This window comes from Xylona heveae (genome assembly GCF_001619985.1).
Source record: "Xylona heveae TC161 unplaced genomic scaffold L228scaffold_3, whole genome shotgun sequence".
In the NCBI taxonomy this organism is placed as follows: domain Eukaryota; kingdom Fungi; phylum Ascomycota; class Xylonomycetes; order Xylonales; family Xylonaceae; genus Xylona; species Xylona heveae.
Genome location: NW_017264195.1, coordinates 1,017,296 through 1,042,659, shown reverse-complemented (window position 1 = coordinate 1,042,659; position 25,364 = coordinate 1,017,296). Strand labels below are relative to the sequence as shown.

The window sequence follows — 25,364 nt, the reverse complement described above, 5'->3', positions numbered from 1 at the left end:
GCGCTGATTGCTTTTAAATGCTTGGCCTTTGTAAAACTGGCCTGACGCGCCTCAACCGCGTTGGTGGACCAGGAGAGGTCCGAGACGGAGAGCTGAATCTTGACGGATGTCGAGTAAAACGTCGGCATTTTGACCCAATTACTCGACGTGTGCTCTAGGGAGATCAAATCAAAGGATTCAAGATCCTCTTGGATTAGATGGAACCGATGGCGCAGTCCTCGATGATGCTTTCGGCTGAAAGGCTTTCCCATTTGGTGCCTACACATGTAAGGTAGGCACGAGTGAATTGTCATGAGAGAATTGGCTTTGCCCCTTAGTGACGCCGAGAAATAGATTCATGCTTCTTGTCCTCTGTCGTGGGCGATCCATTGCATGGAAAACGCGGAAGCACATGGCGATATTCGCCACGGATTTCATGGTTTAGCATCAAAGATGTGCAAGCAAACACATTGACCCGCACATGTTTGATCCAGCATCATCGAGGACTGCGCCTTCGGTTCAATCAATCCATCTAGTTAGGGCCCGCCGGATCATTCCCAAGGCTCTCGCCCAGCTCTACAATAGTCCGGTCATATACTCTGGCAATTTCCATTTCCCAACGATCCGCCTCGTCGCCAAAATCCATATCAGTGTCGTCCTCATCATTACCGTTACTCTCATCGTTCGTGTCATCTTCTTCCTCCTCTTCCTCTTCCTCATACTCGCCCCTGCGCATCGACTCTACGACTACAACTCGCGTTCTCTCGACAAGACTCTTGATGCGGACCTTTTCGGTCGTACTCAGCGCTCGTGAGGAGGTCTCGAATCCGGGGAGAACTTCGCCTGTGCTCAAATCGCGACCTTGGAGAAGAGATGCAAATGCAAGGTCTAGTTTATGCAACAGGTTAAAGGTAGTACGGGGAGCAGGAGGGAAGGATGGAAGATAGGTGGCGACCAGGAGAGCGAGGGAAAGGAGATATGATGTTTGTAAGGCGGCTAAATGGAAATAAGCACAGTTAGTTATCATTCCGCGACCGTTGCCAACGTTCATCGGGACTCCGTGCGGCTTTGACCAATGAGGACTCTATGAATTGCCGCAAGGACCATGGCAGATAGCACGAGTGCAGGCTATGGAAGGGCAACATACGAGTCCCCGAAACCCAAACAACGTCTACCAGTTTCTCAATGTCCTTCCCGGCTTCTTTGAAACTCTCATATCCCTTGACTTCTCCGCCCCGCATCCTGTCCCCGGCGCCATCTGCGCCGCCATCTATTTCCTCCTCTTCATGCTTTCCGGTGAACTTTTTGGCATATCGCCGACTCACTTCCAGCATCCCGCGATCTACATAATTGATGAATGCCGTTTCCTTGGAGCTTCCCGGTTTCAATGGGTGCAGACGAGCTCGTGGCAAGGATACATTTCCTACTGCGGATGAAGCTGCTGGTGATGAAACCCCGGCAGTAGAAGGCGGAGAGAGGAGCGTTGAGTCGGGGTGCAAGAAACCGCCCGGTGCCTGGGATGGGGCACTCATAGGACTTGTAGGGTTCTGAGAGGTTCGAATATCTCGGGAATAATCTGAAGATTGCATGTTTCTGACACTGTGACGGCAAAGATGGTCTAGGTAAAAGAATAGGTATCAAGAATTCAACGCATTTGAACCATAAAATCAGACAAAAAACCGCAATACGAAGCAGTATTTCCAGTGCGAATAGCTAATAAACATGGAAGGACGTTGGCAACGTCCTTTCGCGTGTCGGCTATCGACAATAATTATTTACGCGAATGGTGTTTTCAGTCATCTGTAAGGCGGGGAGGTTTGCCCGAGTCGCCGATTCTCCGGCTGTTTTGGTAGCAGCTTGCCCAGTTTAACTTTACCAAGCATTCAAGTGATATTCTAAGGATGGTGCTATTGATGACGACGGCTGAAATATTTTCCTTTTAATGTCATACTCTAACCTATTCAAGTATTGGAAAGAGGAAGAAAAGCAGCAGCTAAAGAAGAAGCAAAGCAAAGAACTTTTAAGTTTTCCGCCCTGCCATTAACGCCGTGCCCTTGACCAAGCAAAACGCACATTAATATCATCTAACAAACGCCGTGATGAAGACATTTATACAAAGTAGTAAATAATTTACCTGCAATCGTTCTCGTATTAGTATTCATACCTTTAAACAAGATATGCGCGACTGTGAATCCATAGCAACAAACAGAAAAAAGCGTTTTCTTCAGACAATCGATACATTTATAGCTGGATTTTTAGTCATTGCGTGGATGCGATCCGATCCCGGCAGAAAAGACACCGGGCGGTGCGCCCAACGACTACTCTGGCCCCAGCTTTGTTCATCCCGAACGATTTGCAGACTTCAGACCGGTCATGGAAACATTTTGTAAAAATGACCTGGTCCAAGGGAAGAAGATGAAAATTGTATATACTCACAATTGACAAGGGAGGCCCCGCCCCCTTCTATTGAATCCCAGGAGATGTGATGAAGCAAGAGATACAAGACGGTATTACTCAGGCTACACATAAGAATATCCGTTAGCAATCGGCTTCCAACGACCGAATTATCTTCAAGTCAAACATTGCAAACCCGGAGGACGGTCAAACTTACCCGAAACTTTCCTCTCTTTCTGCGCATTTCTTCAATCTTCTTCTTATCTTCGTCAAACTTGCGAAGCATCTCCGCGGCTTTCTCCTTGCGCTTCTCACGCAGCTGGAACCGGTAAAAGTCTTCCTTGCCCTTGCTCTTCTCCTTCTGCTTCTCCAGCTTCTCCAGCGCCTCTTCCTGTCGCGCGGGGCCTGCGCGACCGCCCCGCGTCACTGTAACGAATCCGTCTTCATCTGCCTGGTTGCGAAGGCGAGCACGCATGCGGTCACGGGCTGCTTCCATATTGGAGAACCGTTCCATAAATGTATTGACGCTGGCTTTGATGTCGTCTGGGTCAGGGTACCGCAACATTTGGTGCGCCATGTAGCCTGCGAAATTGTCAGCCATATTAGCTTCTGAAATTCAATTCTTGAGAAGTTTGAGGACAGAATCGCCCGGGGAAAATATAATGCAGAAGATGCCGATATGATGAGGACATCATGTGGGAAATAGAAGAAAACATACGATGAATTCCCAATTCTGGAACTTTTCCAGTTCCCTCGACGCCCTCGCCCCAAACAATCTTCGCCTGGCCGCTCTTGCGGGATTTCTTGATCGCCTTGAGAGCTAGGTCCATGCTTGCGCGGTCAACAAACGTCACCACTGCGCTGCTTCCGCTCCGGTGTAATTGCCGGTCCCAAGTGTCTGGTAAATCAACCGCGGCGGCGGGATCGCGCATCATAGCCATTAAAGCTGCGTCGTCCTCCTGCTGTTCTCGACGGTGGCATTGTTAGCCAGTCATATTCCGCAATAATATATGGCCTCCAGTTTCTGCAACTTCGCAGTCTGCACTCTTCCATGTCTCACAATAGCCGGGTATGAGACGAGAACACGGGAACGAAACCGAACTAGTATTTTGAAGCAAAAAGTAGGGACAGCACTTACACCTCCCCTCTTCCTCTTTTTTCCGCTGACACTAAGGCCTCCCTCTGCCACCATAGGCGCCACATTTCCCTTACTCTCGCTTCGCCTTCCCTCGAACTCAACGCTTTCGACACGTCCTCCGCCCAAGTGGTCTGCAAAGAGGGCACGGAAATGCGCTTCCGTCGCATCGATCGGGACATTGACCACGAATAAGGAGCGCTCTGCCGTGGGCGTCGGTACCTTGGGCTCATGTGGACGGACATAGAGGAAATGATACACTGCGTCAGGTCCTGCGACTTTCGTCATGCATGATAGTGGCGGCAACGATACGGGAAGGATCAAGTAGTCCGATATTTGCAAAGGGATGTTTTTGATGTCGATGGAGTCATTGGTAGATTTTGCGGCGGTACTCGACGTTGAAGGGTCTGAAGACGCCTTGCTGGACTTTGCAGCGGATTTGGATGTTTTCTTAGAGGCTTTCGCAGCAGTCGCAGCAGCGGGGTGTGCGGCTGTTGGCATGGTTGTCGTTATTTGGAGTATTCTCGAATCGATCGAGCGCAACAAAATGGATCGGCTTTGGGTCCTTCGTAATCAGAGCGACCGAACGAAACCAGATCATTCAATGCCTGCTGAATCAAAAGAAGGCAAATATGTTTGGGATTGGTTATTATATAAGGCCCAGTCACGGCTTGGGCTGCTATGCGGGCGGTTTCAATAATTTTTGGCTTCAGATATAACTGACATGGGTTTGGGCGGGACTTGCCGCTGCAAGAGCTAATGGACTCCCGCTATTCGTGAGACGAAGCGCGAGACACGCATGTGCGCGCTTATCATATGCTAGCAAGATGGCCGTTGTTTACTCCAAACTTAAGATTGGCGCTTGAAAATGATTTGTGAAATGATAAGAAATCGCTGAGGTTGAAAGGTTTAAAAGGTGAAAGTAATATTGATTGATTTCGAAAATATTATGTACTTTGAAAGATGAATTAATAAACTGGAATGAAATTTTTTATTTTTTGTTTTTTTTTGTTAGTGGGTGATTTTTTTTGTGCATATTCTTTACATCGATGCACGTTTTGTGTAATCATCTACGTTCCACAATCGATTGGCATGGTCGTAGAATTCGAAACATTAAAGAATAAAATTGAGCAAGCAAAAAAAAAACCTACTGCAAAGGTCTTCGACTTGAACCTCAATTCGAAATGCAAAACCCGGCTAAATCTATGCAACTGCAACAGCAAACCAGTCCGTCCCGAGGAACCCACGCAAACCGGTAACCAAGCTACCAATAGACAAAGCGAAGCCAAAGACGAGTGCGCTAAAGCACTTTTGACCATCCAGCTACAGCGCCAGTTCTCATGCAACGACAACGGATAAAATCAGATCTTCTCTGGATCGCTAATACCGCCATTCGTAATAATATAGGTAGCCTCCCGTTCTGGGCAATCTGATCTTGTTCAGCACCAGGAAACAACGGGCATGGCGTCGATGACGCGGAACTAGGACATACCCGGAGAATCTTGGATCTTTGCAACTCGCTCGTCACTCCGCCCCTTGCGGAGTAAGACACGAGTCGTGGAGGCATGAGCGAGAATATGCCCGCCGACGGGTTTTCGACCATCAGCACCAGCGAAGAGCGCACTCGCACCAGGGTCTGATTGGACTTGATTTGTCTTTTGGACGTCCGTCGTCAACAAACCTGAGCCTGACTCCAAATTGATGTCAGAACACCTACCATCAAGACACAGATATTGAACTCTGCTCAGTTAGCAAGATTTCTCTGATTACAAGTGGAATATTATATACCTTCGGCCATATGTGCTAATTTAGAGAGAAATTGGTTCAATTTCTGCTGACGATCTGCCAACTCTCCCCGTCCACAATAATCTACACGAAAGCAGTTCATAATGCTGTCAATGATCAAGAGACGGTATTGGTTGCTGGCGAATTGCATGGCGAGAGTATTGAGAAGCTCTAGTTGATGCTGTGCACAATTAACTTACAACTTCTCATGAGATACCATGTGTACGCACTTCGCTGTTCAAGGCTCGTGCATATGCAATATTTTCCTGCGCTTGTTCTGGATCAACTGCGGGCTTCGAATCAGATAGTTGCTCTTCCTTAGGACCAGACTCTCATACGACCGAATCTCTCCGCAATTTGCGCTATTCTAGGTGGCGATCAGCAGAAAGTCTCGCCAGTTATAAGGAGATTAAAACCTCTCAGGCCGGAAAGTCCCTTCTGTATCTGTACATCTATCAACACAGATGCAATCCCAATGAAGGCGTAATATCCCACCAATGTACGCGGCTTTCCCTTCCGCACCACCCATGTCCTACATAATCAGCATACGAGGGACAACCGTTGCGCAAAGTAATATGCACCTTAGGCAGCTACAGCAGTATCAGTAATGGACGGCTCAACCGTGAATAGCCACTCTAACCTGGCACACAACGGACATGGTATGGGAGAGCTGAGTCTTTCCACAACCTTGTCTGGTTAGTGCTTCAAAGCCCCTGAAATGGATTTGATGCAGACGGCCATACGAAACTCCCCATATACCTGAGTTCAAATATCAGCAAATATTTACGATCCTGAATCGTAATAGTTTGACCTTACTTCACTGATACTCATGCTCTGAAACCCTCTATATCACGTCAACATAGACACTCAGTACTCCGTTGTTCTCATACCCTCCCAATATACTGTCCAGCTGTTTACTTCCCGTGGAAATTCTGACAACCCTCTTCCTCTGGTGTCCAAGTTCCGCTGCGGTTATGAACCCGAACGCAGTAGGCTGAAGCACATATTATATCAGCAAATAATGGTCGAGACGATTATCCAAAGTGTCAGAATTCTCGTGACAACCAAACAGATGAAACATCTGTGTCCGGAGTTACTGCTAAGATACAACGAGGCAGTCACATACTTGACATTTCTGAATAGCCTCCTTAATCTTCTCTACTTTGATCTCACTGAACCCTTTGATCTTGAGCAGCGTCTTGCGGGTGGCAGCATGAACGGACTGAAATCCTTGTAAGTTGAAAATTGCTGTTGCCCTGCAAGTCTACTCGATTATCTGAGAGCGTCTTTTTCAGTCCATACTCACAGCAACAGTGTAGTACCCGTTTGCTTTCAATTTTGTGATATCAGCTGCGCCGATCCCTGGCATCGATCTCATAAGCACATGTAATCTGCGCTGAAACATGATAATTTTCATTGGAGAGGCGGCATATCGTCCTCGGTCCATGAATCTCGTGAGAATAGTGGTATTTTCACTCACCATGAGCCTGAATGCTATCAATGTCGAGAATGAAATCTTCCTATTCAATTAATTGCTTAGCTAGCAAACACTCCAAAGACAACACTCTCACGTTTCTAAGAAGCGTCTGAAGAGAATAGTAACACCTCAAAGGAGAGGAATGCACCAAGACAATAGACCACATACGTCATCATCGAACTCATCACCTGCCATCGAGACGGCCATCTTTACTCGTAGCCGCACAACTCAAGGGACCACTGCTAATGGTCTCTATCCTAATCCCGACGAGGTCTGAGAATTCGGGCGAGAAACGGTACCAATAACGGCTTTGCACCTTGACTGCAGTCCGATATTCGGCAATGGGCTCGTGTATATGTGAGAGGGAAAGAGACGGAAGAACATATACAACGGGAAAAAGGGAGTATCTTGATTGAGATATCAGCTGTGGAAAACTGGATCTTTCCGAGGACGAGATGCGCCGTCTGAAAAAATAGAACCTTTCGAAGAATGTATCCCATCCCACTAATAAAGAAGATTGGTGTACTGAGGATGGGTCACGACAGATTAACCCTTGGTGTCATGGACAACTCTAGGGAGTAGGGCTATACTTATAGGTAGGTATGGGGTTCACTATTCGAAACGCGTTACAGCTTCCTGCGCATATATTTTCCAAAAGTATCCAAAAAGCATCTAGAAGCCTACCCAAGACCTCTACGTTATCAAAAGCATTGTAGCCAGCATGGCGAAGAGGAGCCCAAGTAGATCACCCTATCCTGCTCAAGTGTCTCATCTACCGTAACCAGAAGGATTCTCGCCGAGTAACAGCATTCAAAGACCACCAAAACGAAGGGGGAAAAAACCCCCCCGAGAACACCGGAGATAGATGCTGTATGGAAAATCATAGAGACGTCAACGTCAACGTGTCAATCCCTATTGTAGGCAGCGTAAAAAATCATGACAGCATGACAAACCAACAGATAAGATGACCCAAGTCGGGAAGAAAAATACATGGTCACACCATCACTCACAAGCTTGCGGAATTCGCTGGTCTTTCAATTTTCCACGTTCTTCCGGTCTAGCAACTTACTCCCAGTACTACTATACCACTACCACTACAACTTCATCACGCGGCCCGTCTTCTCAGTTCAAAATTTCCCTTTCCAACTTTTGACTCTTGGCCCTCTCCATTCTCATTCCGACAGCTACCTCCCTTGTTCTCCTTCCACAGGGACTACTATCGAAATATCCAACGGATTTCCCCAACGGCTTCAAAAGCGTGAAGCTTCTAATCTCATGTATATAATAGAGAAAGCAAAATTCCGCGAGAATTTGGTTTGTCGGGGGCGTGAATATGGATAAGTGTGCATGTGTGCTTTTTCGTAAAACCTTTTTTGCCTTTGGGATTATTCGTGAACGTTGCAACCTGCCAATGCCAGACTCCGATGAGGTGGAAAAGCGAATAACAACAGTGGCGCCATAAAAGTAGGAAAACGTAAAGGAACTTGGTCGTGACAAAATATAGGCAATAGATGATGAGACGATAAGTAATAAATCCAAAATTCCACGGAAAAGGGAGATTTGGAAGCGCAAGCTGCCTTTCTACAGGCGGCCATCAACGCTCTCAAATATACTCTCAAAGTAACAAGAAGACGAAACGAAATATACGACGATGTGTGATTTCCGCGATGTCATGCCGAAGCGTATTGTGATCGCAGCATTAAAGCTCGGTCGCGGTCAATGGTACCTCTTCAAAGTCCATTTAAGCAACAGCGGCGGTAGGGGCGGCGGGAGCGTCAGCTGGAGCGGCAGGCGCAGCCGGAGCGGGGGCAGGAGCCGGAGCCGGAGCAGCCGGGGCAGCAGCTGCCGGGGAAACGGGGGCCGCATTAGCAGCGGCATTAACGTCACCGTTGGTCTCAGTCTGAGGGCACTCGCGGGAGATATGACCCACAGCACCGCAGCGGTAGCAGGTCTTGCCGGCGGTGTTAAGGGGACCGCCGTTGGGGGCGGTGCAGTCGCGGGAGATGTGGCCCTGTTACTTTTGTCAGTGGACGGTGTTCAACGGCCAATAGTCTTCAAAGTCCATACGAGCTTGCCGCAGGCATAGCACTTCATGGCCTGAGCCTGGCAGTCGCGAGCAAAGTGGTTGGGACCACCACATTTGTAGCAGGTGGCAGGGCGGGGACCGCCAGCGTAGCCGCCGCGGAAGCCGCCGTTCAGACCACCGCGGGGGGCGCCAGCACCGCGGCCGACACCAGGCTGCACGTTGCCGGTACTAGGGCAAGAACGCTACATGTTTCTCGTCAGTTAACACGCGCCATGTCGAATCAACGGGTTTGCATATGATAAACATACGGCGAGGTGGCCCGGCTGGCCGCAGGTGTAGCAGCGGCCGCCGCTGGCAGCACCGCTGAGGCGGAGGGTGGGGCAGTCAGCCTGGACGTGGCCCAGTCCCTGGCAGTGGTAGCACTGCTTGGCTGAAAGCTCGATTGTTAGAAACGATTCATCCAAACCCGAGGAACGAGGGGAGTCTTACTCTCAGTGGTACGAGGATGCGGGCATCCGTTAGACTCGTGGCCTGGTATTGTCAATTTTTGCGTTCCGAAATAATAAGGTCCTTAGTTCTTCAGTGATTCGACATACCGGGCTGCTTGCCTGGAAGGGTAGAGAATTAGCACAAGATCCAATGTGGACAGAGGGTGGAGCAACACTCTTACAATTGTAGCAAAGACGCTCAGACGACGAGCAAACCTCTGTAGCACATCAATCTCAGTATTCCCAGTTGATCAAAAGCGTTCGAGAGCTTCGCGACATACCGGCGTAGTGGCCGACGTTTCCGCACTTGTAGCATGCGCGACGAGAGAGAGAAGACATAATGGATATGAGAAGTATGGTAGATTGGATCAAATCCTAAAATGTCCCGATGTCAGCACGCAGCCTGCAACTATGTGGCCGTCTTTAGAAAGTTATCATGGCGTTGGTAGCGGGCTGCAAGAGAAGCAAAGGTATGCGAAAGCCAGGATCACAAGCCCAGCAAAAAAATTCCTTGGGCATGAGCACAAGCTGATAACAGCAGAATGTCAACGCCCGACAGGGGGAAATGACGAGCCCGAGTTTCAGATTGTACCTTGCGTCCTGTACTGCAGATACCTGATGCTTCTTTTGTCTACCGTAACACCCGCCAGAGCAGAGCCAGCACGCCTTTCCGCCAGGGCGGGTATAAGGTCAGGCGCAAGAGCTCGCGGTTTCCCCGGGAAAAATGCGTAAATTTCTTGTTGATTAAAACTTACCCTTCGTTCCTTAAAGAATAAGGAAAAATATCTGCTGCTTCACCCGCAACGGCTCAACGCTTCCTTCCCACCGATCAAAGACGACGATCGATTGCAGACGTCAAAACGAGGTAGATGGAGGTGATCAAACTTGACGGAGGTCAGGATATAATAAAGTGGATAAGGGTAGCAATTTAGCAGTTAGCAAAAAGCGGCAGGTAATAATAACTTAAGCGGGCAGTAGTGTGAGGGACTGCTTCAAAGCCAGCACTTCTTTGCCCACACAAAGCTCGAGGAAACCCACGCGAGGAAGAGAGACTTTCGGCAGACGCGGGCGCGGCGGGCTGGACCAGAAATTTTTGGCTGCTCTTGATACCTCATTGGGCCAATAGTGGGGGTGTGGCCGGCCCTTCTTCCTTTTCCCCTCTGTACCCAGTTACAGCTTTCGCGCTTTTCTCACAGGCTCACCCTCACTCATTTGGTCTTGGCCGTTTGCTGTGGCATGGCGAGACTCAGGCCAAGGGGGCCCGAGTGCCATTGAGCCGTGGGGCGGCTCTAGTTTTGCCGTTTGGATTCTGTCTTCTGCGTTTTCCCTCCTTGTCTGTCTCCCAGAGTTAGTAGTTTCTGCCCGGGCTGGGTCTGCTTGCAATCGTTAGTGAGGGTATCGGGTGGATAGGTTGGAGCACTAGAGTTAGGCTTAGGTAAAGTTTCTCACGCAGCACGATGAGTCCTCGGTCTAACGTTGCTAAGTTCGCTAATTTTGCCTCCAATAGCCTATCGAGCTCCCCGCCTTCTTTGGGTTTAGAGCGAGAGCGACGAGGTTGTTGGCTGGCTCTTCGGCGGCCTTTTTTTTTTCTCTCACGTTTCGCCTGGTCACAGCTCTCTCGTTTGGTGTTTCCTCTGGCTCGTAATTCCCTGTGATGCTGCGGGGAATTCCGCATAATTCCGTACTCCGTATACTGACAGACCATCATCATGTGCTGCAGATCGAACCATTATGAAGAAAAAACCAAGAATTGATCTTGACAAGAGGTTATCAGATCTCCGCATCCCTCCATTGTAGTCCGCATTTCCTTTCCTGTGTGAACAGAGACAAAGCGACAGCGTGGACTTCGCCTGTGATTGAATTCTTGAGCAAATTCAGCTCGTGAAACAAGCTTACCTAGCAGACCTTAGATTGGGGCAGTTTCCAGCTAAGATCCAACCTAGGTAGCTCTAGCTAGGATATGCACCACACCTCGGTACTTTGACTATCGCAGAAACTGCCGCGTCTGAAAAGTATATTGGATTTTGATGCTGTATTATCCCTCGTGCTCTTCTGCCATCACGTGAAAGTAAAGACAGCTTCGAAGCAGCTGAATATAAGTTCAACCTATTTTGCAAAAAAATTATGTTTACAGCAAGTCCAATTCTTAGTGTAGTGGCGCCGTATTTCATTTATTCTCAGCTGTATCCCACTAGGAATCTCAATCGCAGCCACCATGACCTCTTACCCTTACCCACATGGATAATGCTTCATGAGTGTTTCAAAAGGTCGTTGGGAAATTCTAATTTTAAGCTTCTTGGCTTATCGATCAAAAGCCCGCCAAATACCAACTATATACTGCCAATAGTGATGACCCTGTTTACGATGAAAAGATTAGAAAACGATAAGAGTTATAGTATCATAATGTACCCGTAAAAGGAAAATAGCCCAGTTGCGTTCACATGTTATGCAATGAGATTATTCTTCTTTTTCAATCACTGCTGGCGCCTTGATTGTCCGACCCTGCACAAACTCGAGGCCCTCGCCACCCTAAATTTGAATTAGCAAACCATGCATACATAAAACAAGAGAACATAGAAAACATGTAGAATGTAAGGTTACTAACATAGCTGATGAGAGGAGAGACCTCGACACCGGTCTCCTCGTTCTCGCTGGTCACAACGGCTCCGGCAGCCTGCACCCACTTCTGGCCTTGAGCAAGAATGTCCCGTCGGCTCGTGTCCGGATCATCCTCGCCGGTACCTTTGGCATTCTTCAGAGGTGAGAATTCGTCCTCACGGCGAACTTCCATGCAGGCGAACTTGTCTAGTGGAAGGCGCGGGAAAACGTCAAAGACGAATTGTTCAAGCTTGATGCCGTTGGGCTTCTCCGGCTTCACCGTCTCGCCACTCTTGTCATCGACATAAGGAATCTTCTTGCGCGCGACATGGTGCGGGAGATGGTGAGCCCACTCAGGAATGGTAGAGAGGAAGCGGAACGAATAGTAATGGTTCACAATGTTGGCGGCGCGGAATTTCAGGAGATCGGGATGATGAGGGTCCATTTGCTCCGCCAGCTTCTTGTCGATCTCCGAGTATTCCACGACATCAGGCTTGCCGTTTCGCAGCAAAATTAAACCAACGGGCTCGTTGGCACTTCGCTTTCGTACCACTTTGGTAGCAATGTCGACGTCTTTAGCGGCAGAAAAGCCAATGAAGACAGGGTCTGCGACCTTGACCAGGGAGTTATCCACACAGTAGGCATGAACGTGCTCGATACCGCGTTTTTTCATGTCATCAATCACCGACGATGTAACGAGCGCTTGATATATACCACCGTTGCCGTCAGGTGCGACAGCAATCTAGATGCAGTTAGTCAAGGAATCCACACATGGAGTGCACTGGGATAAATGTATACCTTTGACTTGCTCTCCAAGAGAATCTTGCCGTCGTTTGAGATACAAGGGAGCACACCCTGCTCGAAGACGAATACATTGTTCTTGTCCAAACCAAAGTAATTGTGTTCTTGAAAGAACTTCTCGGTAGGTCCTCTCGTAGGCCCGCTGGTCATGACGTACCATGGCACTACTACGCTCTCCTTTCCGTGCTTTCGTTGGGCTAGGCGCTGGATCTTCCAGATTCGTTCGGCTTGAATTTGGAATAGTGACTTTCCGCTTGGGAGGCCGATATCGAAACATCCCTTGGGCGCTGAGCTGCCTAGCCGGGTGCCTTGGCCACCAGCCATAAGGACCACAGCCACCTTGTTCTCAGCGATCAGTTTCAGACCCTGTTCGTACCAACGCTCAAGGTCCTGAGCCTCAGAAAGTAGAATTGAAGCATTTGCAGATTCGGGAAGCTGCTCGATGCTGGGCTCTTTCTCAGCAGCAGTTTGTGCGGGAGGGTGTAGGGTTTTGTCTCTGATCTCATTGATGCGAGCGGGGTTCATGGCCTCAAGCTGGGCGAAAAGTTCAGCTCTCTCAGAGGTAGCTAGGCTGTCCCAGAAGGCGAAGACATGTCCCTGGCCTGCTTCTTCGTACTTGGATCGCAGGGTCTTAATTTCATCATCGCTGGGCTGTCGGCGGGGTACGGTCGTCTCTCCGGCGGGGTGTAGCTTCTCCAACAGATTGCTGACCGTTTCTTTTACCGCGGCTGCCATTGTGGAAAAGAAAGAGCTGTGGGTATCTGGAAAAAAGAAAAAGAGAAAAGAGTGTATCAAAATAATGGGCTTGATGGGAAGAAGGAAAAGACGTGTATAAATGTCTAAGCCTTCAGATGGTGGCACTGATTGAGTATGAGGACACCAACTTGGCTCGAGCGCTTTGTTATGGTTCCATTAATAGGTAGCCAGGGGGATCAGCGAGTCGGAGGATTCAATACGGTCAAAAGTCGAGCCGAAGACCCCCAATTCCCCACCAGACTTACTTCTGGCAGGTGGCGCAGCGGGCGCGTCATAAGTTAGTTCCCTTTCTGACTTCCCTTTCCTCACCACGGTTTAACCCCCCCTTTATCCTAGTAATTAAGGAGTCTGTTACAGCATACGACTTTAAAAACGCCGAATAACCCGTATATATTACAATGGAATCTAAACCGAAGACCTTGTTCACAATCGTTTTAGTCATGTAAAACATGGACGTGACACCGGCAAACGCCCTGAGCTCCCCTGAAAATAACATTCGCTTGAAGGGTTGTCAACCAAGAAAGAAGAAACGTCAACTACCGGTATGAACGTTTTCTCTCACTACTGCGATCCCGCCGGCGGTAACGGTCTCTACTGCGGTCTCTCCGGGAACGGTCATAATCCCTATCATATCCCCGGTCATCATACTCCCGGCGACGTCGTGGTGGACTTCGGCTGCGCGATGGAGCGCGGTGCGGGTCGCGTGGCTTCTCATCCGGGTCTCTGCCGCGGCGAATATCATCACGATCAAACACCATGCCGTAATCTCTAGAACGGCCAGAACCACCGTCCATTGCCCGATACTGTCTCCTCTTTTCCAGGCCAGAAAAGCCACCGAAACCTCCTCCTTGTCGAGCCCGTTTCGAATTTGTTGCATTGCGCCAGACGTCGGAAAGCTTGGAAACCTAGCCCGAGGTTAACCGTTGCGTCCAAAAAGGACCATGACTCTTTCTTGACATACACTTTGTGAAAAATCGACATGAATGCGATGATCATCAATCAGGATACCTTGCATCTTGAAATATGCTTGCTCGCACTCCTTTTGATTCTCAAATTCGATAAATGCATACTGTAAACTGTCACCAGTCTTCTTGTCTCGGATGACTTCGCACGAAAGAATCGTCCCGAAGCGACTGAAAATCAATTCCAAGTCCTCATCTGAGGTAATAGATTAGCCACCAGCTAGCCATGTAATATATCTGATACGCGTACCTTGTGTGACCGGGTTCAGTTTGCAAACAAAAAGAACATTCTCCGGGGGTTTGACCTCTGCAAAAGGCAAATCTCCTACCATTTCCAATGTCAATGCCTGAGCTCTGGCCTCCCTCTCACGCCGTTGCCTTTCGGCAGCTTCTTCATCGACTGGCTCAGCAACCTCTTCATCATCGGCAATCCGTACTGTCGCCAGCTGCGCCTTTGTTGGCACTGGGCTATGCGGAGGTTCCTCGAGCCCGGGAGGATCATCGTAAGGATCGTCAAGGATGACAGTATGTCTAATTCGAATATCTTTCAAAGGTCGCCCTTTGTCGTCGCAGAAGGCGCTGTTGACATTCTCGAGAGTATCAAAACCTTCAACTACCTTGCCGAAAATGGCAGATTTACCGTCCAAATATTCTAGGTTATCGCCAAGGGTGACAAGGAACTGGCTCCCTGCCAATCGCTCGTCCGGGTCCTTGGGGTTGGGCACCGTGGCCATGCTGACAGTCCCTCGCTCCAAATGTTTTAATTTAGGGTGAATGTCGGCGGGGAATGTCTTCTGCGAGGGCCCATTGAGAAGGCCCCAGATGGAGGAACCGCCATCGCTATCCTTGGAGTCCGGACCGATTGGATCGCCGGTTTGAAACGAGAAGTTCTTTTGCACACTGTAGACGGGAGAGTAATTGTAGTATTTCACTTTGCATAGCTTCAGAAAGCTAGAAGACACGGATATTATCTTAGTTTATCTGCATTCAGCAAGCTGGGTGACGGGAGGCGACGGCTGTAACAGTAGCCGGAAACAGCATAAACTCACTTTTGACAACTCTTTGGCGCATAGTCCACAAGAAGATCGATGACAATGTCACCGGCAGAGGTCTCCAGGAGAACACTCATGATGGACCGTAGAGGTTCCAATTCAAGACTCGAGGGTTTTCCCCACAAACGGAAACAATTAATATTGAGGCGGAAGATCGAACGGATATGATGACTAAGCTGACGTAGCTTCAACTAACGATATAAACATGCAGGGTCCATTTACAATCACGAGTGCCTCAATATTCATAGAGAAAAACCAAATTGAAAGGTTCAGCAATTTTTATTTGGCTCTATTTGTCGGAATCGACTTATTTCTGCCATGGATAGTAAATAAGAAATGGTGCTCACAATGAAGTATCCTTCATGGGTGCAGAGAGGCGTATGCTCTCATATTTCATCTGGTTCTGACGTGATATTTGCTCAAATTGACAGTGTTTTTTGATGAATATGACTAGTCTTTTACGAACAGCTGGTAAACGTTGGGAACTGTTATAGAAAAAATACGGAATGAGTATAATTGAAAAAAAAAAAAAAAGAAAATAGCAGAAAATGAACGTGCTTCTACCGTCGCCAGCATTTTAAGCTTAGGGTTGGGCTGTGTATCTTCGCCAGCTCTTGTGAGATTTAAAAGAACAGGTATGATTAAATGACTGACATATTCTCCAATGGAACCAGCTTCGGTAGATAGGTAAAAAGAATGTCTATTCTTGAGTTTTAAAAGACGTAGCTATCATACTGAAATCGAGAAACCTGCTATATAACACGAAGGTAGGGGACTCCAAGCATGGATGTGGGGTGCAAGTTCTCAGCTTTCCAGCATAAGATCGAATTTAATAAGAAAAAAAAAAAGAATATGAGAGGAACAAGGGGGTGAAGTAACGGTGTCTTTGTAATTACCTTTCATCGGACTTTTTCAAATGACAAATATATAGAAAGCTTTGACTTTGATAAGCAAGTCTATGAAAAGGAGTTTATCCTTTGAGGCACATCAAATCGCCAGAGGCGGAACGCTTACCGCTTCTTGTAGGCAATTGGCGGACACAAGTCTCTGAGAACGTTTGCGTAAAAGGATGTGCGCAAAAGCTGTTTGCCAGGGCCAGAAAAGAGTGGATTTGAGAACACGATTGTTGCTTTTTGCTGTGCCGCACCTTCCAAGTCTGGCAGCAACGTGTTGATGGAGCGGCCCAGCTAAATTGGAAGCAAGATCAGTAATCACCTGCAACATGAGCCACCAAGTGCTCATCGACGTTCAGGATTCAGTTGCAGCACAACTATAGGGTGCCCAGGCTCAAATTCAGGATGTAAAACTGAGTTGAGCAATCGGTTGAGAGATTCGTCAGCGACAAAGCATCTGAGAGCAACTCGCGAGCGACATCACCACTTTCTCCATCGCTAGAGACTTGCTCCCGTCCAAGACAAGGTAAAGAGCGAGCTTCCAAGTGCCTCGCCACAACACGAAATGCAGAAAGCTAGGATCTTATGAAGGCATGACGAAATTGTCTAATAAATCTTTTGTGTCATTCCGAGAGCGAGCTGATCCAACTCTTTTCGATGTTTAGAATCCGATCTCATACCAACGAAGCGATCCGCGAAAACTTGTTGCTCTGCACCCTTGTGTTTGAAACCGAGACGTGCAGTACCCTCTTGAAGGAACCGAAAGAAATGTGTCTATTGCAATGTCCTTTCAAACATCAGGGGAAACGGTGATAGAATTTTATTGGCCAAGAAGAAAGATCACTTTGCGGTCAGAGAAAAAGTATTGTCGCTTGGAAACATTGGGAGCTGGCCAGGGAGTCCCATATGCCACGCCAATTCCAGATGGTGTTAAAGCTCAGAGGATTAAAGAACCACTGAGCCATTATATTACCGTTGGATTGCACCGCGCGTTTATTACATCCCTCTCGTCCTACTTGTTCGATATCGTTAGAGCGACGTGACAACCGCTTCTATACTCAAAGCTAAGCCTTGACGCAAACCTCAGAATACCCGCAGGTCCCGATGAAACGTCTGGGAGAAAGTCTTGAATGTACAGACAATAACGGCATTGAAGCGGCCACGACCACCAATGCTCGGCATGCAGTTGGAATTTAGACGAACAGTGGCCCGACGGGCAGAGGTAGAATACTTGAAGGCAGGAGAAGCCTCAAAACGACTTCCCGCCTTTTTTTGGAAGGCCGATGATGAAATTTTCCAGAGACGCTTCAATCTAATTCTGTACGCAGGCCAGATATATACCATCTAGCCAGATAAAAATCTTTGCACTCAGGAAGGTCCGTCCAAAAAAAAGTCTGCGTGGATTTTTGGCCAGGTCTAACGATCCGAACCTCGCTCATCAGCGAGTTTTGATATTTGGAAACTGGAGAAAAACCTGGGAATTGGTCGTGTCCATTGCGTCAACGCATTGCTGGGACCTACTCATGGGCTGCAACTCCTAGATTCCCAGAGTACATCGGACTCTTAGGGAAGTGCTGGCTTGATTTCTCCGAAAAGAGGCCTCCTGCGTGTCAGGTATATCCGGATGGCGGCTCTAATGAGCCGAAGACCGTATCAGTCTGCTTGTCACGATTACTATCCTCTGGGGATGAAACGGCAGCTCCGAATGGCTCATGATTCCTCGGTCTGACCAGGCTGGTATGTGCCAGTGACACAACCCTGCCGTGTCACCTGGAAGTGAGAAGCAGAAGAGCCAAATAGGGTATATTTTGTGCAGAGAATGCTTATCATGCGGGCAGAACTAGTCTCGATCATGGCTGGACCGCTTCTCTCCGTTTATTGGGCTCTCAGGCTGGAAAGCTTTGCGGGCAATTTCGTATGTCGCCATCGCCATTCAGAATTTGCTCGGTGGCTAAGTCAACGGTTGCGGCATCCGTTCATCGTTCTGGATATTGCTATGTACGAAAAGGGGCTTTCAATCTCCATAGCGGATATACCTGCATTGAATTACAGGGTGCCGTCGAATCAGGGGAGACATTGCAAGCTTTGCTTGTAATTCGAGGTGTTGGATTAGAGAAGAGGTTGATCTGCAAACGCAACGCGCATGCTGTCTGCTGTCGTGGGGTTGTCGGCTGCTTTGCTGTTTCTGTCGTGCAACATTGGGCGGGCCTAAGTCTTCATCCCCCAACTAACAAAGCCCCTTGCGACGATTCCTAGCAGAAAGATGATTAGGTAGGCAATACTTGGCGTGTCAAGACATTCACATTTCGGTTTGACAACTCTAACCGACGCGGAAAGAGAGACTGCAAGTGGCTTCAATACTCGCACATCGAGTAGTTGATGCTGGGCATACGGTACACTTACCTCGGCGAAATTCCGGAGACATGATGCATGGCTTGAAAGCTGCAGTGAGTGTACAAAGATACAGTGTAGGGAGGGAGGATAGGCGGTGTTTGTAAGCCACTGAATTTATCTCTTATCATGCTCTGCTCACGCGATCCTGCCGTTAACCTTCCTCCAACGTGCATCTTTACTTTAGCACCTCTTCGGAGCCGGCCAGGTATCCGGCCAATGGTACATTATACCAGCGTTGTTCTGCGTCGTGCCTCCATTACACCGCTTTTAGTTGCTATTTGCCTTGTTGCCTAGGCGGCAACTTGCATCTCCGCCGTTTTACCGATCCTCGTCAACTCCACAAATCTCGCTCCCTTATACAGCAGTACTAAGTTCGGGGTGTCATGTACAACATCACGAATTTCATCTGCTAACTTCTTGGCTTTAAATGTTTGTACCTGAAGCGGCAGCCGTTGAGAGCAAGGGACTCACTTCACGGCCAAACAGCGGTGCGCAAGTCCATTATTTTCATCAGAAGATGTTGCAAATATCTTTTCTTCAGCGCACAGTGTCTGAACTTGCTCCAGAAATGGAAATGCGTGGGTGTAGCATCCCCGCATTTGAAAAGGGTTCAGAGCCAATTCACATTCACCTTTCCCCAGGTACCCTCGCAGATTGACGGACAAACAAGTATCTGCATGGCGTCATGGGTGAAAAAGGATTGACCGCGCTACAGGGGAACCACCAACTGCTGTTGATCTGCAAGATGTTCCTTTCCTAAATCCCTGTCTGCGAGATCTAGGCCTCTCCAGGAGGACATCCCGTCAAAATCCACAAATCTCGGCTTTCCAAACATGACTGCATGCATTCTCTGGAGGCGAATGAACAAATTGGGATTGATGACTTGCTTCTGCAGGGACGCACATCCTTCCGCTAATGGCTGTCACAGGTGACCTAAATTCGTTTCCTTTATGTGTTACTGGAAATTTCTTTACCTTCCGGATCTGCCGGCTCTCACACTACACTGGCAAATCCACGTTCCTACCCTGGCAAATACAGCGGCCCAGCAGTCGACTGGAGTGAAGCTGCTTCTACGGACGGAAGTCTTGTGTCAGATTATCATTCCCAATGATGGCTCCAAACACCTATGTATTATGCAATAGGAAATCACGACGTTTCTCCGATGCAGTACCCCTATGATGAGCTTGTGTGAAGCCTTTCGTTCTCTCAAATTCACAAACAAGCCCCGCGGTTGCCGGCATGATTTAGAACGCCCCACTTACCATTGATGGCGGTGATGGTCTCAATGCCAGCAAGATGTACTGAAGAAATCGGCCTACTGTTTGTTTCATTGTGTGAATGGAGTTCTGCCAGGTGAGACAGAGCTGATCTCCATGAGGCCTATTTGTGCTCATCCGGTGGCTTTATCCACTCGATACGAATTCCGTCATGAAAACCTCTATTCGTCTATCAGAGTTCTAAATGGTATGTTTGGATTACCTCATTAGACTTACTTTTAGTACCACTCTCCATTTGAGGCTTAGCAATTTGAGAAGTGTTACGTTTCACTTTGGCCCATGAAATCGCTTGATTATGGATTCACCGTCTTTTTCAAGTCAAATGAACACCATAACGAGGGGACGGGCTAGTCATCGCTAGTGAGCTGCACATTGCCATGGTGCAGATTCGAAGCTGCGGTGCCTGAAAGGATACAGGAACAAACAGCCGTGAATGAGTTAGATCGATTCATATCGATTGTTTTGTCATCGACAAATAGTGAAAACATCGTTTTCAGAAGACTCAGAACAAATGTGATATGCGATAATCATTTTCTCAACGTGCATTTGACATACTAGGTACAATCAAAGGATCCCCTCGAGGTCTTCGACATTTTGTGTATTTAGGCATTCACACCCTCAGCTTTCGGCGTTGATTTTGTTCTTGCATTTGGCCATAGCATTCATCTTCCGTCTTTCATCCATTGCTCTCGTCTAGGGTAATGGAAATTGGCTTTTTTCGAGTTTGCCTTGCCTGAAGAAAACCAGCGTTATCACGATCCCGCGGAACCATATCATTGGAGTTTTTGCCTTTCCTTTTAACAAAAAAAAAGGCGGTAACATATTTTCTCCTAGAGCAAATACTGCATTGAGCGTATGTTAGATCGTCGAAACGATACCTGCTTGATAGGAAATAACTTGGCTGAAATCTCATGACAGGTCATGACACGCCCTTATAACGGCCACGCGAAAGAGGTCGAATTTTATCGACGCTCTGTACGGACTGGATCTCAGGAAGCTTATCAGTCTACCCATACACCGCGGAATGCTACCTCTGGGCCACGGCTTCCCCATGGTGAAGTGCGAACCTGTCCTCTCGGAAGACGGGAAAGTCGCAATAGCCCGGCTCAGGAGAGTCAGACGGAAACAAACAGCAATCCGCCGAGGCGCCGCATTGCCGTAGCGGTTTGTCTACCCCTTGATCATCCAATCAATGCTTTTGGGAAAGAAAATTGTTCCGTTCTAGTCCACCTGGGCATTGTACTCATAAAGTAAGATCTCTAACAATGGCAATGTTTTAGTGCGGTCGATGCCGAAAGCGCAAGATCAAATGCAGTGGTGATCCTGGTAATGGTGCCGGCTGTCAAAATTGTCGGCAAGCGGGTGCAGACGCGCAATGCGCATTTCTCCGAGTGCAGTGTGAGGAACGTACGCTGGTGCCTGACCATCTTCGACTCGCTGGCGCCATAAATTGCCCTGGCGCCGTTGCTTGGCCGTATGGTTCGAGCGATTCAGTAAGCTCACCATCATCTTCCATTCCGCCTTTCACCAACAGCCTTGAGACAGCTGCCAACAACTCCCTTTTATCTACAGTCTCTCTCCCAGTCACTCATGCCTCGCAGTATCAACGCGTACCGACGGGGAATGGTTACATTGATGGCCAATATCCTCCAGTCGTGACCAAGTCAAGTTACTCCACGCCGTATGGCTTGGGTTATGGTGATGGACAGGTCGAGCCATATACAGTGCATCCCCCTTTTATGCTTCCTAGCCAGGACCTCTCGGGGGTGAGCAACGCGTATGCGGCCCAGGATACATTTCGCGCTTGGAACCCTATCAGCCAGCAAACAAAGGTTTCAAACAATCCATTGTTTCTTGAAGGCGACTCATCAGCGTTCCCTGCCCCACCGATGCAATATTTGTCCTCTCCGGTCTCGCGCGTATCAGGCGCTCCCCCGGATGGCTCAACATTTTTTCCAACCTTGGGCCCCCTGGCTACATCATTACCAGGAAGCCTCGCTGCTGGAGACAGGATTCTTCCTGATCCCGCCCTTGGACGGCCAAAGCAGCCCGTTATTCCTTTGAGGAGCTCTGTGCCATTGGCGACGACCAGTCCATCTCAGAGCTTTAGTTTCAGGAATTCATGCCAATGGGGCAACGAAAGTGTGGGGTCAAGCAGTAGCCAAACATCGAGCACTGGAGTATCTATAACTGCTCCTGGACGCAGTCACCTGGTTTCAAGTCAAGAACCAACTATTGCCTACATCTCAAGCTCCGGTAGCCCCGGACCGTCACCGCACACGGCGACCTCTTTAAGTTACAGCAATACGACTCTTCCTCCGCCAATCGAACCCCCAAACTCCTATCACGCGAGTATTTCTTCACTACTTTCGGCTTCTTCTTCGTCTTCGTCTTCTTCAAATGATGCAATGCTTGGAACCAATGCAACATCCTCCAATCTTTACAGTTATAGCTCACCTCCGCACGTCAAGAGTGAATCGCTTCATGTTAATTCTATCGGCGAGGGACTGCTTGTCAGCGGACAACAATGCCGCCTTCCTCACCACCACCACCAAACGACAACTCTTGAGTCACCTCGACAAGGATCGCATGAATCGGGAAGCCACTCGACACATCGACCAGCACTTTCGACTCCAAACCACACTGCTGGATATTAACAGCCTGGACCCTCCAACCTTCTATCATTTCCTTGGCGCTTTGAGTACTTTTCCCTTTTTCGCGGGGAATTTTTTTTTCTTCTTCTGTCGCGGCTATATGGAAGCAAATGCTTGACTCATGTCAGCTCATTCGCTGGTCAATTCGCTTTAATGTTTGACAATTTCGGGCCTCCTATTCGATCTGCAGTATTTTTACCGTCTACTCTCTAGACTCGAAAAGACTTCATAGTCTGGTCTTTGCGCGACCTTATTTCGGATTTGTTTCTCCACTCTCGTTTTTAATGTCTGATTTTGCTCGTTCCATGCATTGATTACTACTATATTATACTTTGAAAATTTTATTTCGGGCTTATTAATTAATAAAATCTCTGAAATTTCAGTATCTATAAACTCATTCAAAGAATGGTTGCTGAGCGATGATATGTCGAACTTTTCCTCTTTAATGCACGTCAGATGGTGCCTCTAATTCTTATCCTTTCTCTTCCTCATTATTCTTGGTATCTTTTTATTTTACTTTATTTCATTTTATTGTATTTTATTATTTCATTCCCTCCGCCTTACCTCCCCTCTTTTCTCTATTCTCCAATCTCGCACCATTTGCAGAATATTAACAAGACATACTTGGGTTTACAACCTATATACGGAGTACATCCCCGAGGCCCGCACGCAGACCCTTGTCCCTTGTCCTTTATCCCTTGTCAATTGTCTTTTGTGCACTTTTTATACCTGCATTGCATTGGGGTCGAGAGAGGCGACCCCCACATTTATTCAAAACCATGCAATGCATACATGCATGTAATGCATATACAGTACATCACCGCACGCACACACAGTGGGCGAAACGAATCAGTCATGCATGGACCGTTTTTGGCGCTTGCCTGTTTGCCTGTTTGCCTCGCGCGGACCCGAGGCCAACTTGCTGCTAACCAACCTTGATTGTTTATTATAGCAAGGATGCAACAAAGTAACAAAGCAAAACCCGCGCGGGCTGTAATAAAAAGGCAACAAGGCAAACAAACAAGGTACGGCCCGCCGCCCGCAGCCCGCCTTCCCGCAAACACTGTGGTGGCCGGGCGAAAAAGCGCCTAATATATACTACGATGCGTTTTCCCCGAAGTTACTCCACAAAATGTAACCGTGTTTGCGAAATGCGGGTGTTTTGCTTCTCACCGCTTTTGCTCGAAGTTTAGACATGGCTCGATATGACTCGAAATCGGTCCTTTACAAGTAATTATGCAGTATTGTATGCGTAATTCTATTTTAATTGTTTATGGAACATAACTACCGTATACACAGTGACAGTTTCGGCATTCCCGGCTCGGGTTGATATAGGTAGCTACCTAAGGTATTTCGAGTATCGGAGCTGACCGACACTGGCTCTGTTCAATACTTCTGGCATATGAAATGATATGGAGTTATGATATTAGCCGCGTGATATAAAAGTTTGACAGGGGTGAGTGTGGGGTTTCTATGCAGCATGAAAATCCTGACAAGAAAAGTGTGGCCGTCATGTAGGTAGACAGGAAAGACAATGTGCCAAGAGCCAAGGCTGGAGGAGAAAAGGCTTGTCTCAGGCGAAGAAAGATGCAACAGGGGAGTGATTTAGTGTGGGGTTTCCAATCAAAACCAAGGGACTTTTTCTGCCCCCCTCCGGAAAAAGATGGATGACGATGTCTCGCGGAAGCGGGTACTTGCATGGAGGTTGGAGTTTGACTTGATTGGTTGAGAATAACAGAGAGAAGAGTGGCCTGATTTGTGTGGACAGTGTGGCGTTTTGGAAAAATTTGGAAGATTGGCAGGGAGAAGCCGAAAATTGAAAGAATGGAAACCCCTTTTGAGACGTAGGAAAAGAGTGGGCGCTAGAGGAGTTTGGATAGATGCGATACCGAAGATCGGTGGGGAGGCAAATGTTCCAGACACGGCACAAGGAAAATCAAGTAGACCGAGTTCAAAAGTAGGTAGGTATTGTAATGACAGAGGCGAATATGCGAGTATCCATTGATCTCGAAACCGCAATTCTGCAGAAACCTTCCCCCTGACACTCGAATATCCTGGTAAAGCAGTCACTCCAACCAAGCAAGTTCAAAAAACAAGACATGCCATATCCCGCGTGGCGTCATGTGTCGCACTTACTCTTCTCCCTGAGAGTGTCTCAATTGTGTCTCTTCTATGTTTTAACCTGTTTTCCTGCATAAGACATGATGCAGACGAAAAGACGCGGGGAATGCAGGGTACAGGGTGTATCGGGGATTTAATTGAGTTTCGGCTTGAATAGAGTAGTCCGAGCTTTTGGCATTAGTGTGTCTTTGGCACTTTGCGCTTAGATGCAGATAAGTGCGTGTTGCATATCTTGATGCTTGCTTTTCTCTTAGATGAGATATAGGAAAATCGAGATGTTCTGCTTCGTTGCCTGGGGACCCCTTGGAATTGCAGGAAGCCTCATCATTTTTCCGAGACAGTCATTATTGTTTGCCCTTTTCGGACTTCGACGACCGCGTTGACCGGCATGTATGTCCGGACTCGTTGCTAAGCTCATCTCGTGAGCGGCATCATATGACCACTTCATAGCAAACAAGTGGCTGGAACCGCATTGAATTCTGCTGAGGCAGTAAACGGGTACTCGCAGCATTGAAATAGACGGGGTGTATGTTTTGGCTGTTTGTGACGGCATAGTGGTGTGATGCTTGACA

General features: G+C 48.0%; 7 protein-coding genes across 7 annotated transcripts; 3 read left to right on the top strand and 4 right to left on the bottom strand.

Moving 5' to 3' along the window:
* Positions 1–149: 149 nt before the first annotated feature.
* On the bottom strand, positions 150–1,682 carry L228DRAFT_245169 (hypothetical protein). Its single transcript, XM_018332104.1, has 2 exons — positions 1,127–1,682; positions 150–975 (listed from the first exon to the last, which is right to left on the bottom strand). Exons 1-2 carry the CDS (start codon positions 1,566–1,568, stop codon positions 512–514), a joined length of 906 nt encoding a protein of 301 aa, XP_018189817.1. The 5' UTR covers positions 1,569–1,682; the 3' UTR covers positions 150–511.
* Positions 1,683–2,029: 347 nt separating this feature from the next.
* Positions 2,030–2,377, top strand: L228DRAFT_245167 (hypothetical protein). The gene has a single exon (XM_018332103.1). It carries the CDS (start codon positions 2,157–2,159, stop codon positions 2,367–2,369), a length of 213 nt encoding a protein of 70 aa, XP_018189816.1. The 5' UTR covers positions 2,030–2,156; the 3' UTR covers positions 2,370–2,377.
* Positions 2,378–2,489: 112 nt separating this feature from the next.
* Positions 2,490–4,009, bottom strand: L228DRAFT_266609 (hypothetical protein; the record flags this gene model as incomplete). Its single annotated transcript, XM_018334885.1, has 4 exons — positions 2,490–2,498; positions 2,591–2,955; positions 3,092–3,335; positions 3,512–4,009. The coding sequence occupies 4 exons, from the start codon at positions 4,007–4,009 to the stop codon at positions 2,490–2,492; spliced, it is 1,116 nt and encodes a 371-aa protein (XP_018189815.1).
* A 4,257-nt stretch (positions 4,010–8,266) lies between these two features.
* Positions 8,267–9,066, top strand: L228DRAFT_92726 (hypothetical protein). Its single transcript, XM_018336974.1, has one exon. The coding sequence runs from the start codon at positions 8,422–8,424 to the stop codon at positions 8,854–8,856; it is 435 nt and encodes a 144-aa protein (XP_018189814.1). The 5' UTR covers positions 8,267–8,421; the 3' UTR covers positions 8,857–9,066.
* Positions 9,067–11,741: 2,675 nt separating this feature from the next.
* Positions 11,742–13,418, bottom strand: L228DRAFT_208717 (nucleotide-diphospho-sugar transferase; the record flags this gene model as incomplete). The annotated part of the gene is made up of 3 exons (XM_018329771.1): positions 11,742–11,813; positions 11,890–12,624; positions 12,681–13,418. The coding sequence occupies 3 exons, from the start codon at positions 13,416–13,418 to the stop codon at positions 11,742–11,744; spliced, it is 1,545 nt and encodes a 514-aa protein (XP_018189813.1).
* A 271-nt stretch (positions 13,419–13,689) lies between these two features.
* Positions 13,690–15,547, bottom strand: L228DRAFT_218651 (cyclophilin-like protein). The gene is made up of 4 exons (XM_018330189.1): positions 15,451–15,547; positions 14,652–15,352; positions 14,401–14,597; positions 13,690–14,344 (listed from the first exon to the last, which is right to left on the bottom strand). The coding sequence occupies exons 1-4, from the start codon at positions 15,528–15,530 to the stop codon at positions 13,976–13,978; spliced, it is 1,347 nt and encodes a 448-aa protein (XP_018189812.1). The 5' UTR covers positions 15,531–15,547; the 3' UTR covers positions 13,690–13,975.
* A 5,081-nt stretch (positions 15,548–20,628) lies between these two features.
* On the top strand, positions 20,629–22,844 carry L228DRAFT_259499 (hypothetical protein). Its single transcript, XM_018334170.1, has 3 exons — positions 20,629–20,870; positions 20,936–21,181; positions 21,298–22,844. The coding sequence occupies exons 2-3, from the start codon at positions 20,939–20,941 to the stop codon at positions 22,672–22,674; spliced, it is 1,620 nt and encodes a 539-aa protein (XP_018189811.1). The 5' UTR covers positions 20,629–20,870; positions 20,936–20,938; the 3' UTR covers positions 22,675–22,844.
* The last annotated feature ends 2,520 nt before the right edge of the window (positions 22,845–25,364 follow it).